The 15,000-nt window shown below is 46.1% G+C and overlaps 1 protein-coding gene across 1 annotated transcript in view; it reads right to left on the reverse strand.

Annotated features, from left to right (window-relative positions):
- The window catches only part of LOC125288491 (receptor tyrosine-protein kinase erbB-4-like), a 274,673-nt gene that overhangs the window by 21,970 nt on the left and 237,703 nt on the right, over positions 1 to 15,000 (reverse strand). Inside the window, 1 exon segment of the mRNA XM_048234899.1 lies at positions 9,093 to 9,278. Coding sequence (XP_048090856.1) covers positions 9,093 to 9,278 — 186 coding nt within the window.

Raw genomic sequence — 15,000 nt, forward strand, 5'->3', positions numbered from 1 at the left:
ACCGGTTCTGCCGTCGCCCATGACATATTAACCAGCGTTGCCGTAAAATGATGCGCCACTTCCTCTAACATAACTGTGGTGACTCAGACCCCCACCCCCAATGCAATTATCTATGAGTCTGAGACTATGGCAGTGATACTAATGTGCCTCAACCTGCCTTCAGGGCTCATAGAGAACGGGAGAGAGTTGTGGACAGTATCTACAGACAGCGCCCTGCATACAAAGAAGGAGACAAAGCAGGGGTCCCACTGAGACAAAGTGACAGATGATACGACTGTGTGTGCCTTCCGACAGGCAGACAGGTGCTGCTCAGTGACGCTGCACACATCGGGGACTTAAGATCCAACACGACAATGCTTCCTGATAACGGCGGCCAGCAGTGAGGGTACTTCTCAAAATCATTGAATTGAGATTTGCTATTTCTGTCTTTGGTTTTACATTAGCATGCGTGGCTCTTCGCAGCCCTTCAAATAGGGTGGAACGAGAGAGACAGAGAGAGTGGGAGAAAGCAAGAGGGAACAAAAAAATAAAAAAAGGAGAGAGAGAGAGAGAGAGAGAGAGAGAGCAACTACATAAGACTGTGCCTCTGAAGAAATCTTCAAATGCAAACATCACTAAATCATTAATAAGCTCCCCGGTCCCAGCAGAGCTGGAGTGAGTGTGGCTGTTTGGCCCTACTCCACTCCTCTCCTTTCCTCTCCTCTCCTCTCCTCTCTCTCCTCTCCTTTCCTCTCCTTTCCTTTCCTCTCCTCTCTCTCCTCTCCTCTCCTCTCCACTCCTCTCCTCCGGGTTTCACTCTCTGCCCCTAATCTGTGAACAGGATACCTCAGCACTTTTACTTGTTTCAGCCAACGAGAGAGAGAGGGGGGAGATGGGACCCGTCACGAGGTGACCAATCCAATCAGACTTCCCAATCCCCGGAATCTGACGGCGAAATCCTGACCCCGCGCCTCCATTAGCGACTCTGATCCATGTAGGTAATTGGAAGGATCCGAGGCTTATCTACATAACCCCCCCGCCTTACACCGCACTCCTCATCTCTCTATCCTTCTCTTTTCCATCCCCCCTGTTTTTTTCTATTCCTCGTGTGCTCTTTCAGTTGTGCTTTTCTTGCCTTACATCACACTCAGCAGGGCGGTGTGGAAAAGCTCTCTGCAGTTTAAACTGTATGAGAGCATGAGTATTAGAGAGAGAGAGAGAGACAGAGACAGAGAGAGAGAGACAGAGAGACAGTGAGAGAGAGAGAGAGAGAGAGAGAGAGAGAGAGAGAGAGAGAGAGAGAGAGAGAGATAGAGACATCGAGAGAGAGAGAGAGAGAGAGAGAGAGGGAGGAGATTTCTAAGAAAGGGACAGAGGTAGAGTAACTGTTACTGGGTGTCATTTTGCTGATGGCTGCAGGATTGTACCACAAGAATACAGTACCAACTGTATTGCTGTAATAAGCATTTGCCTGCAGTTGAGCATCCTAGTGGCATTGTGTTGTTGTGATGGAAATATCAATGCCTCTCCTTATGCTTTCAGCTAAAAGAATTCAAGTGTGTTTTTAAATCTGGATGTCTCACAGACGTCTCCACCTCCTCATTGTCTTCCTCTAATTCCCTCAAGAGAGAGCACTGAGGCTGATCACCAAAGTGCACTAGGCAGTTAAGAGGGAGAGGGAAAGACTTAAAAAGAGAAACATGTCGAGGGAAGAAAGCCCTCTCCAGGTACCAATCAGAACGGTCTTTTACTTGCTCTTCAGATTGTAAACTACTCCGAAAAACACGCTCAAACTTTTTATTAGTGGTCTTGTCGATGAGACACAACACCCTGAGAGGGTTGCTGAAGCAGTGGTGGAGTGTGTGTGTGTGTGTGTGTGTGTGTGTGTGTGTGTGTGTGTGTGTGTGTGTGTGTGTGTTTGTTTGTTCAGGACTATGCCACATGAGGTTGTTTCGCTGCTGGCAACAGCTGGCCTGTTAGGTCAGAACACTCAGTGGAAAAATTTCAGCGTGGCGAAGACACGGAGAGGAGAAAAACATCAGCAGTATTGAGGGTTTGAAAGACAGGGGAAAAAAAATGAAAAATGAAAGGGGCTCTTTTTGGAATGTAGAAGCTAAAAAAGAAATTGAGAGAAGGTTGAAAGAACAAAAGAGAGAGAGAGAGAGAGAGAGAGAGAGAGAGAGAGAGAGAGAGAGAGAGAGTGAAAGAAAGAGAGAGGCAGAGAGAAAGAAAGAGAGAGAGCAAGTCGGAGAAAGAAATCAAGAGATGAGGGTTCGGGACAGTGAGAAAAGTAGAGAGAGAGAGAGGGAGAGAAAGAGAGAGGGAGGAGAGGAAGTCAGCAGGACCCAGAGCTGTTCTAATGAGGCCAGGAGAGCACTGTTTGCTCAGCAGGAGAGTGCCGCTCATTGGTGTGTGTATGTGTGTGCGTGTGTACAGTACGGTGTGTGTGTGTGTGTGTGTGTGTTTGTGTACGTGTGTGTGTGTGGCACAGAGGTGGTATAAGCTCCAGCTGATTGGATATCTACTGCTGTGCGGAGTCCCGTGGGGGCCCTCAAGAATATGCAAATATGGAATGCAGAGAAAGAAGAAGAGGAAGAAGAGGAAGAAGAAGAGGAGGAAGAAGAAGAAGAAGAGAAAGAAGAAGAAGAAGAAGAAGAAGAAGAAGAGAAAAAGAAAAAGACTCAATAACTCCCCCCACCATTTGCTGACTAAGTCACCATGGCACCCGGAGACAACAACAGTGCAGAAAAAACAAGATGGCCACTACTGACTGATGCCATAAGGAGGGGAAGAGAGGCTTCCTCATAATTTGCCATTAAAGGTCACATGCAGCAATATTCATCTTCTTTGTTACACAAAACTTTGGTTAACATGAATAACATACATGCTGAGTACATGCCACAGCAACTGGTCCACATTCCATAATAATGGAAATGCATGCCTGAGTCAAGTGTCGAAGCCAATAGGCTGTGTGTGAACCTGCTTGGGAGAGAGGGAAGACACTCTGAAGAGATCTGTCTGTATTTGTTGTTGTTGCTTGTTACATTTCAAAATGGCTAACTTTAACAAAAACAAAAACAAAAAAGGAGAGTTGGGGGGGTAGTCTCCTATCGCTGACTCCTAATCTTTAATTCACATCTAGCACAACAGTGCGAGACGGATATTGACAGCTGTTATGCCACTCGCAGCAACTGTGACACAAACAAGGCCATTGTGGCTCTGAGCAAACACAGGTTGATGTGCCTATGACAGATGTGGGATCTCTGTCAGTGACCGTGCCAGCCTGACAACTGTGTGTGCACTGCTGGGTGGCACAACCCCGCCCCTAGACCTCTGGTTGTTACTCCTGTTGAGTATCTCTGTGAGTTTGGGGTGGGAACAGATTGTCTACTCTGGTTTATCACTCCCTGTCAAAAAGCTAATATGAAGAAAGACAACGAGAGAGAGAGAGAAGAGGAAATAATGTATGGAGAGAGAGAGAGAGAGAGAGAGAGAGAGAGAGAGAGAGAGAGAGAGAGAGAGAGGACCAGATCATCTGTAGTACCATGCGGTCTCCATCCTTCTTTCACTGCTCATTAAAATGCATCCCAAATCTAATTATTCCATTAATATACTATTCCGTAATGGATTGGCAAAGTGGAGACAAGAGGAAGAAAGGGCAGCTGAGGAGAGAGGAGAGGAGGTGTGTGTGTGTGTGTGTGTGTGTGTGTGTGTGTGTGTGTGTGTGTGTGTGTGTGTGTGTGTGTGTGTGTGTGTGTGCGTGTGTGTGTGGGTGAAGCATAGCGCAGAGCATCGTCAAATTTCACAGATGCCTGGTTTAGCCGGCGAGAGTCGATTTTTTTAATTGCGGGGAAAGTCCCGACAGTTCATCTGCAGGCTTTAAATACATCTTCCTAATGCACAACCTCTCCCTCTGGTGGTCTCAGCAGGTCTCTCTATCTCTCTGTCTCTCTGTCTGTCCCTCCCTCCCTCTCTCTCTCTCTCTCCTATCTCTCTCTCTATTTCTGCATGCGTGGCGAAGGCCAATGCCCTGGAAGAAGAGTCACCCTGTGACATCCTGCCAGCGACACTGGGACAACCAGTGACAGCAGGAGCATGTCTACAGGGAGAATGAGTCGCACAGCCATAGGGTCTGTGTGTGTCTGTGTGTGTGACGTGCGTGTGTGTGTGTGTTCCAACGCTAGTGTGTGTGTGTGTGTATGAGTCAGAGACAGAGAGAGAGAGAGAGAGATAAAGAAAGGAAGACAGACAGACAGAATGTGTCTGTTTGAGGGCAAGTATGTGTGTGGCATGATATATGAGTGAACATGTAATTGAGAGGACAGAGAAAGAGAAGAGTTCATGTGTATGTGAGTGTGTGTGTAGTACTCAAAATGTGAGACGGTGGCTTGAATGTGTGTGTGCTGCCTGATTCATGTGCATGCATGAGCAGGACAAAAACATGAAACCGACATCTCTTCATGTTTATGTGTGTGTGTGTGTGTGTGTGTGTGTGTGTGGTACTCAAAGTGTGAGAGGGTGACTTGAATGTGTCTGTGTGTCTGTATTGTTTGCCTGATTCATGTGCATGCATGTGCAGGTGCAAGACAAAAACATGAAACCGACATCTCTTCATGTGTTTTTATGTGTGTGTGTGTGTGTGTGTGTGTGTGTGTTTGTGTGTGTAACTGTGTGTGTGTGTGGGCGTGAGACACTGCCGTGGGGTTGGTAAGGGTGAGTCTGTCACCAAAGGAGCTCTCGGGCTTCCAAAGCGCTTGCCTTGATTAATAGGCGCCATTAACTTTGTGCCCAAAACTCCAGGTGATAAAGCGGCCCTGTCTCTCTCTCGCTCTTGGCTTATCAATTTACAGCACACGGGTCACATGACAGGGTCACAGAGGTCACGCCCTGAACAGGCAGGACAAGGTGACAGGGAATTGTGGGAAATGGAGTCCTTTTTCTGGGTGTGAAGGTGAAGAGTATAAATCTAAAAACTCCTTCCACAAAGGACTGGATGTGGTGCTTATCTTCCTGTGTAAATAATTACACCTGAGCCTAATTAATACAGAGAGGCTTATTTTGTCTAAAGGTCTTATGCATTGTGTGTATATTTGGTCTTTCATTATCTTAAGTGTGGACATAAAACTAGCGTTGGAACTGACCCGATCTTGTATAACAAGATAAACAACAAGCTGCTGCTTAATCAACATAGGCAAGCTGCTGTTTTAACAACTTTTGGGGCTGCTCATCTAATATTGTTCACACAAATTTGATCTGACCCAGCTGCCATTCTAACATAAAAAAGAATGACAGTAAAATGGATATTTGGTTATTTGACTAAAAACTGGTATTTTACACCTAAAAACATCAACCTGAAACCACAAGCATTATATGCGTAACTAGTAACATATCAAAACCCTGTCTTCTTTCCCCCACCTCCTGGAGGTACGAAATCTCTTATGACTTGCCAGTCAAATTGAATCCAATTTCAGCTATAAGTACGCGCTTTAGCAGTCTATTCCAACTGCTCATTTGAATCATCAGTCACTATGAGGAGGCCGTGAGAGGGAGCGGGAACCACAAGAGCTAGCTCCATTAGCATCCATCTTATTAGCGGCCGCCACCTGTCTGCGCACTCCCTTAGACACATTCTGTTGCGGAGTCCCACTCCAAGAATAAGGAGCGCAATGGGGGGTCTTTGGATGGTAGAGTGTGAAAAGACTCATGGTCTTGAACATGGAAGAGAGAAAGAGCAGCTGGTAAAAGTGCGAATCTAAAAAAAGTTTCCTCTATGTGACGTTGGGAGAGTCTCCTCTCTCTCTCTCTATCTCTATCTCTATCTCTCTCTCTCTCTCTCTCTCTCGGTTTCTTTTTCTCTCTCCCCATATATTAATGTCAAAATGTTTTCATCATCCATCCATATGAGCACTGAAGATCTTTGAGATTGAGATCATGTCAGAGTGTCACTCTTAATGTTATGATGAGAATACCTCTCTCTCTTATCCATGTTCTCACAGATGCAATATTAATTTGATATTAAATAAATAAATAAAGGGGTCTGAAAAATAGTCTGAAAATGTCAGTGTTGATTTCAACCAAGTAAAACTGAGTCGATGGAGCCAATCCATCAGTGTGACTTTCTTTTTTTAGAGGGTGTTTGTGTGGGCGCTCGCACATGTGTACTGTATGCAATCTGTGAATTCTCCCTAGAAGAGTCTAGAACAGTCCAGATGGTGTGACCTAGAGTGTGAGGGGAAGTTGTGACTCAGGAGGCCGAGCAGGCGTCCAGGGGGTTTTGTTTTGTGTAGTGAGGTTCCTGGGGTGGGTTAGCCTCCTGCCCGGGCTCCTGGAGGTCACCTGACCGAGACCCCCCGACCCTCCCACTGACCCCCGCAGCTAGCAGAGGAGGTTCTGGCTGTTGGCCTCCACTGCTGAGAGTATCTTATAGCTCCCTCTGAGTTCCAGCTGGTTCAAAGGCGACGCACATTTATTAAAAAGGACTGTTTCAAGTGGTTCAAAACTTGCATAGTAAACCAGCTGAATTCATATGCTGATGCATACTGATGAAGTATGTCTTCAGCGGAAAAAAAACATCCACATGCATTTGTGTTTTACTTTCAAGCAGAATAAAACAGGACCAATACATGTGAGATTGATCTGAATTGTATTCAATCAGAGCTAAATCACATTGCATTAGGGCTTAATCAGATCAGGGCGGTTTCAAACTGTATCAAATGATAACGTGTTCCGCTGTGATTCTTTAGCATAAAACCATAGATCATTGATCAAGATGCATAATGAGTCATCTAAAAAGCACACAAATGCACACACTTGCGCATACACGCGTGCACACTCACGCTCACACACACACACACACACACACACACACACACACACACACACACACACACACACACACACACACACACACACACACACACACACACACACGCGCCCAAGAATGTTCCTAAAGAAGGAGCGTATCAGAATTGAACTGATGCACTGGGAGTCAGTGATGACTGCCCAGTCCAACTCCAACCCCCACCATGGTTAATATGCCATCACACACACACACACACACACACACACACACACACACACACACACACACACACACACACACACACACACACACACACACACACACACACACTCCCCCTGGAGTGGTAAGGAATGATCTGAATGATGCACCAAGCCACGCCCCTACCCACCCAACAGTAAAAGCACACAAAATATCTGGAGTAACTCAGCAAAATAGTGTAAATAGTAGACACCAATTGTACAATGTTGCTAAAAGTGTAATGTTAAATTGCAAACTGAGTAAAAAGAGTGAATTCTCTTTCAGTTTGGCCAACTTGGTGAATGGATGGGCTACATGCATCAATAACTTTTGAAATGGTTCAAGAATCACATTTAGTGTTCAAGCATTCAGAAAAACAAACTGTAATAGGCTCAAAATCTGTTATGCGTTGGCATTTACGTAATGTGCTACATACCAGTGATTCAGCTGTAAGCGAGTCTAAGAACTCCAAGAGCCACTTCAACCACTTCATCCCATCACTACGTGTTTATTGTGGCCACTGACAGACAAAGGAAATGTCTACTCCTGCTTCTGTAGTTCAATATCACACCATACTGGTTTAGCCAAAGGAAGAGAGCATACACCCCAATCCGAGTCACCAAAGCTGCAGTTTGACCATAATGCGTAAGAGCCAGGCTCTTTGGTATGGCAGTCAGAGCGCAGGCCCAACCATAGTCCATCAAAACCAACTAAGCTGGGTTAGACTTTAGTTATGATTCCCATACAACTACACAAAGCAGGATATTCGTGTCACATTCAAGTGGGGGACATCATTCTGGTCCCGCAGTTAATTCAGGCCCATAAGGTTTCAATGAGATTTTTTAAAGCTAATAAGAGACATAATAAGAGACAAGTATATGGAGCGAAGTACTGGAGCAGAGTGAGAAAAGTGAGAAGAAACTGATGAATGTTCTGGAAGGAGATAAAACTGTTTTTAAAAAGATGATAAAGTGGAGATGGAAAGAGAAGGAATGAGAGTTAGGGTTGGAAAGGGTGGAACAAAGAAAAAAGAGGGATTTGAAGAGCAGAGAGAGAGAGAGAGAGAGAGAGAGAGAGAGAGAGGAGACAGAGAGAGGAGACAGAGAGAGAGAGAGAGAGAGGAGACAGAGAGAGAGAGAGAGAGAGAGAGAGAGAGAGGAGAGGAGAGGAGAGAGGAGAGGAGAGAGAGAGAGAGAGAGAGAGAGAGAGAGAGAGAGAGAGAGAGAGAGAGAGAGAGAGAGAGAGAGAGAGAGAGAGGAGACAGGAGAGAAAAATGAAGCACTCCATGACAGCACGACAGCACACCAGCAATCCCACACTCCACGGGGGTCTCCGTATCAAAGCAAAGAGTGTGCAGTTCCCCCATTTTATGCTAGGAGTGTGTGTGTGTGTGTGTATGTGTGTGTGTGTGTGTGTGTGTTTGGAGGACCAGCATAGGGAAGTCCAAAGCCCATAGACAGACAGCCGGGCCCCTTATACTAACAGCAGGTGGAGGGCCCTCCACTCAGGGGTGATTTACAGGGCCACTGCCTTGTAGATGGAGCCCGAGGCGAGAAATCAAACACGAGTGCTAATCGCTAACCTCCCACCGGCACGTCCACCTCTCAAACACACACACACACATATACACACACACACACACACACACACACACACACACACACACACACACACACACACACACACACACACACACACACACAACACACAACACACAACACACACAACACAACAACACACACAACACACACACACACACACACACACAACACACACAACACACACAACACACACACAAACATCCCCAGATCAGGACCCCCAAGCTGGTAAACAATATCCACATGAGCTTGTCGGAGCATAGGACAAAGCAATGATTGACTGGTCTGATTGGGCCACTTATGTCAATGGCCACAGGCTCTGTGGTTGGAGAGAGACCGAAGGGGATTGGGTTGTTCTGACGGAGTTGATAGGGCTGTTAGCCAAGGCAAGCCACACACACACACACACACACACACACACACACACACACACTCCCACCTCGAGCCCTCAGGCCCATCGTCTGTGTGCACCTTACCTTAGCGATCTGGACACACCAGTTGAGCAGCAGCTGGGAGCCAATGTTGTCCTTGTGCTCGTGAACGTAGTCCAGCAGGCAGCCGTGCGGCATGAGCTGCGTGACCAGCTGGATGGTGGGGCTCAGGCACACGCCCAGCAGACGCACCAGGTGAGGGTGCTCCATACTGGCCATGATCAGGGCCTCCTGCTGGGCAGAGATAGGACCCGTGAGTCGGGGGTGTGGGGGTGGAGAGGGTGGATGAGGAGGGAGAGAGAGACTGAGAGAAAGAGGGAGAGAGTGAGAGAGAGGGAAAAGGAGAGAGAAAGAGGGAGAGGGAGAGAGAGAGGGAAAAGAAGAGAAAGAGGGAGATTGAGAGAGAGAGAGGGAAAAGGAGAGAGAGAAAGGGAGAGAGTGAGAGATAGAGAAAGAGAGAGAAAGAAAGAGAGAGAGAGAAGGGAACAGGGGGGTATGGTTACATTCATCCCCGAAAGCAGACGTAGCGCTCCAACGAGTCTTTACACGGTGCTCAGCCAAGCTGGTAATGAATTTGCTCTCGAGCATAAGAGTGAAAGGCTTGGAGTGAACAATGCTGCACTGGAAGCTGGGTGTGTGTGATATGTGCGAAGGTGTGCACATGAGTGTGTGTGTGTGTGTGTGTGTGTGTGTGTGTGTGTGTGTGCGTGCGTGTGTGTGTGTGTGTGTGTGATAATAATGTGTACATACATGTACAGGTGATATCCGTGAAGGTGTGTACGTGTGTGTGTGTGTGTGTGTGTGTGTGTGTGTGTGTGTGTATGTGTGTGTGCGGTTTAAAAACATATTTCCCCTAAACAGTAAACAGCCCTTTGAAGAGCACAACAGAGCAATATTCAAGGAAACTGTGCCTCACCCTCCTCTCACCCAAAGTAAAAATGAAATATTTGCAAGGCTCCCTGCGGCTGATCAAAGCGCTTTCATGCACTTTGAGGAGGCCGGCCTGCACGAGGCCTGGGGTAACCCTCGGAGCAGACGCCCTTACTAGATCACAACCCTGGGTCACGGGGGCAGCTGGTAACGAGGTCCTCGCCATTCTATCATTCAGAGCGAAGCTACACTTGCCCCAGTGTTCGCAGTGGAGAGACATGTGTGGGCAGGGGGGGGGGGTTTAGTCCTGTCAGTGGCACTAAATGAAAGCCTGAATTGAGGTTGCCATTTCAAATCCCAGGGATAATATTATGACAGGCATTGACAGTGTTGTGTGTGTCTGTGTGAGTGTGTGTGTGTTCGTGTGACTGTGTGTGTGTGTGTGTGTGTGTCTGTCAGTGCGTGTGTGAGTGTGTTTCTCTCATCTCTCTGAGAAGAGTTGACCTCCATTAAGGCCACCGACCCTGGCCATTCCTCAAACACACCAAATCTGCAGTCTGCACTTCGAGAGAGCCACAACTACAGCAAGTCTCGAGATTAGAGAAAGATGGAGATTATTTTCCAAATGCATTCCAGCCATACCAACAGTTTCCAAGTCAAGGGTGACTGCAAGCCTCAATTATGCAAATGGAAACATATGCAGAAATGTTAGGAGACAGACAGGAGGACAGAGAGAGAGAGAGAGAGAGAGAGAGAGAGAGAGAGAGAGAGAGAGAGAGAGAGAGAGAGAGAGAGAGAGAGAGATGCTTCTCTGTATTTATGTGTGTAGACTTACTATCTAACCTTTGCCCTCCTCTATCCCACCTGCACTGCAAGTAGTCAGCACTATATCTACATAACAACCCAGAACAACCTCACTACAGACTTTCTAGACATCATATTTTGACGGACATCAGATTTTGGACAGAGAAAACACATTGTTTTAAAAGTAAGTCTGAGGCATTATTTTAAATGGCATTAGTGTCTTGTTTGCTTAACACTGGTGAGGTATCACAAGTAACACCTTGTGAGTTGCTGTCCTGTGTTACATTGATTTTGTCATTGAGTCAGCTAGCAGAAATCTTGTAGTATTATTTGTTGAGGGTGTTTGATTGTTCCAAAATGGCTCTATATGATAATAGATAAAGTTGTTTATCGAGCATTTTAATATTATAGTAATTTGTTCATTTTGTGGCATACATACAGTAAGGTAGTATTCATTTCATCAGCTTTGGTAACTTTGGAGTTATGTTTTCATATTTTCCTTTATTTGAAATAGACATTTACAAAGTAAAAATGCATATGGAACACATCTCAGGATCATCAGCTTCAGACTGTGAACAATGACAACAGCTTTAGCCAGGAGGAGAGGGAAAAACTCCAACACTTCCCAGGGCCTGCAGGCTCGGGCGCTCAGAAAAAAATAAATTTCAACAGTTCCTACAGGAGTGAGAAGAGCAGCACTTCCCCCAAAGGAGCAATCACACAAACGTCACCTCATTTCATTGCTATTCATTAGCATGTGCCTTGGGCTGGGAACACCTTTCGGCGTTCACACCTTCATCAGTGCATACATGTGGCGCTAGAATGCATTAGTCCGCTTCAGGGTAAGCATTTCCACTGATGATGCACAACATGTTATCAATATTAATTGTAAAGACACTATGATGATCACAATTATATCTTTAGACACAATGGCTGGTATAACACAACATTTTCTTCTTTTTTTCTTTCTTTCTTTCTTTTTTTTTTTCTCTCTCCCCCTCTCTCTCTCTCTGCTTTCCATTCTCATTGTTCCAGTAAGGTTGAGGTGAGAGCGCTGCCAAGATCATGGGTTCAAATCCCAGAGAGCTCCGGCTCACTGATACATAAATGCATCAGTGTCAAATGCCAAGGCGAGTTGTTTTGGATGAAAGAATTGATTAAATGGTCGAATGCAAATGCTTTTTCTGCTTCTCACCAAATATCCATGGAGCCCAATCCTGGCTCACCCCTGGGGGTCCAGACACACATGCAATTCCATGCAATTGACAAAAATCTTTGTATAGAAAAAAACTAAAGATCCAGCCTGAATACTTAATAGCTTAAACAGCATAAGGAAGAAAACATCAATTCGGATGGATGTCAAGAAAACCTGATCTCATGCTGCTCAAGTCAAGTCTAACATTTTCAAAGGCAAACATACTGTATTATGAAGACCATATATTGACTTGAGAGGATGCTGAACACTCTTCACTATGAGATAAACCTGTCTAAAGACTGAGATGTTTTTCTTTTTTTTTACTCTGCAGGATTTAGGCAGAGCACAACTTCTGACACCGAAAGTGTCAGATAATGCATGGCAGTTTTATCAAAGGTCCTCGAATTTGTCTGACATTGATAGGGACACGTTGGCAGGCGTTCAGGCTTCCCATACAGCCCTCTGATGCTGCACCTTCCATCTGCCAGAGGGGAGAGTGGCAAAGCAGAGCCGGCAAAGAGGTCTCAGGTGTGCAAACGCTGCTAAACGACGTAGGCTCTCAAGAAAAACAACCTGGGGGATCCTGGTGTGGGGCCCATGGGAGCTCGTAGATAGAAAACACAAATTCTGAAAACATCCACATTACGCCGCTAGGAAATCTGTCAAGCAAAAAAAGAGAGACTTTGTCTTCCGATAGGTTGCATCGGGAAGCAAAAGCATTTGTTGTTATTTTTTCCCCCACAAGTTTTTTCTCTACTCGCTCTACTGTGGCTGTTTAACCACATTTTAAATGCGCAGGCTTCGGTGAGAATAATTTGCAGAACAACAAATTGTTGTGTGGATAGAATCAATATCATCTGGCATTAATTGTGATGCAGGAAGCTTTGTTCAGATCACATGAGCATGTCTGCATTAGATTTCACTTTCCTCTCTGAACCATCTGGTGTAGTTTGTGGTAAAAAGTGAATCTTCATTTCGTTATTTGCGATCAAGAAATGAAAATAAGCTCTGATATAATCATGGGTGACACATTAAGGGGACAAACAACAGGGGAGTTGCCGGCACGGAATGCCCCCATCAATTGCCTCTTAATTAGCATGTTATAGCAAGTGGTATCACATTTGTGCAACACATGTATCAAGCGACCAACTTAGCAGATTTGACTTGCAGTTGAACTCACTGAAGCGGAGGGATCCACATAATGTGGAAGCTAAAATGTTGGTTGTGGTGTGTGAATAAAGTGATATGCCATGGCAGATCTCCACCTCATTTGTCTCCAGAGGGTAACAAATCTAAGTGTGTGTGTGTGTGTGTGTGTGTGTGTGTGTGTGTGTGTGTGTGTGTGTGTGTGTGTGTGTGTGTGTGTGTGTGTATCTCAGTAAGGAGAGTGAGAGAAGGAGGGAGAGAGAGAGAGAGAGAGCGCGGACAGAGAGAAAGAAAAGTAGAAAGAGTGAGCGAGTGAGTGAAGGTGTGCATACCCATCATGACTAATGCTCCTTGCAGACGGGGACATTTCCTACTGTCCAATAATTCACCATAATGTCCTTTGTCAGGCTGTCACCATCAGTACATATTGAGTAGGGAGACAATCTCCTTCCCCTCCCCTCTCCTTCCCCCCATCTCTCTCTCTCTCTCTCTCCCTCTCTCTCTCCCTTTCTTTCTCACTATCTGTTTCTTTGCCCCATCTTCCCCCACCTTAGCCTGACGAGCCAGACCCACATCAAGATGTGGGGTCTGGGGACTCACCATTCGCAGTGCTCAGTCCAAAGGGGCGGGATAATCGGTTGTCTTTCAAATTCCCTCTGCACGCAATAGGACAGCGCTACAACTCATGAGTCCCATGCCTTTTCCCACCAGCGAAGCTAGTTGGCTAGTTCAAACTTTTGCAAACTTAAAAAAAGCTTCTTTGTTTTCAAGTAGCAGGGAATTCACGACAAACCGTTGCAACTCTGCCATCAATCATTATGTTAAGCCTGCCTACCGACTCTTAAATTTTCCAGCTCGCAAGCCAAAGAGAGTTGCTAGACTAGGCTAGGGTGCGTCTAGATTTCTAGGCTACCCCCACTTCTCTCTGTTCCTCTTCTCTGTTGTTGGAGAAGCAGGAGGAGGTAGTAGTAGTAGTAGTCATGCCCGGGCTCTCTTTAAACAGCTCTCAAAACGCGCCCTCACGAGCGAGTGCTCATGGCCTTGATTGCTGATTGGCTGTCGGGCCCCGGGGCGGCAAGAGGGAAGATCTGTCAGCCGGTCCTCCCCAGTGGCCTGGGCTACACTGCCCACACCTGACACCCCTTAATGGCATCACATCGTCCACGTTTTTTGGCCATGAAGGGTGTGTTTGTGTGCACTCGTGCAGGGTGTAGGGGTATGTGAGCGAGAGAGAGAGAGAGAGGAAAGAGAGAGAGAGAGAGAGAGACAGAGAGAGAGAGAGAGAGAGAGGCGGAAAAGAGAGAAAACCACAGAGAGAGCGACATAGAGGGGTAGAAAAAAGAAAAGAAAAATAAAGACATGTAAGAAAAGAATAAAAGAGGGAACAAAAGAGCAACAAGGGAGAGACGAGAGTGAAGGGGAACATTTTTTTCTTTCTTTCTTTTTGTGTGAGGGACCCTCAATTAAGTTGGTCTGCAGAGCCTGTCTCTCCCTGTCAGCTCAAAGGCAAGTGAAGGTCTTTACCCCCCCCCTGGTCTTGTCCCACCCTTATCTCTCCAGTTGCCCCGTGTCTGGTTTACAGCCCCTGCTCTCCAGCGACAGCGAGAAGGACCGACACAAGAGCCTTCCTGCCCAGATTTATGGCTGCTGTTAAAGGGAGTGCTTGACCCACTCTACGAGGTCCCTGTGAGTGGCCCGTGATATGTGTAACTTTTCTGAAGTGTGAAGGTATTATGAAGTGCACATATTGATTTGCCGAACGCTGTGAGCCGTGTGTATTAACCGTGTAAGGGATTCGGATGAGAATAAAAGAAGGATTTGAACAAAATTTCTTTCACAGCCTTGACTCTCACTTGCCTTTCCAAAACTGTCTTTTCAAACTATTCAAAATGGCAACCACAATTCAGCCTTCATTAAGTGCTCACAGTTGTAATAGTA

Source organism: Alosa alosa, chromosome 23, assembly GCF_017589495.1.
Source record: "Alosa alosa isolate M-15738 ecotype Scorff River chromosome 23, AALO_Geno_1.1, whole genome shotgun sequence".
NCBI lineage: Eukaryota > Metazoa > Chordata > Actinopteri > Clupeiformes > Clupeidae > Alosa > Alosa alosa.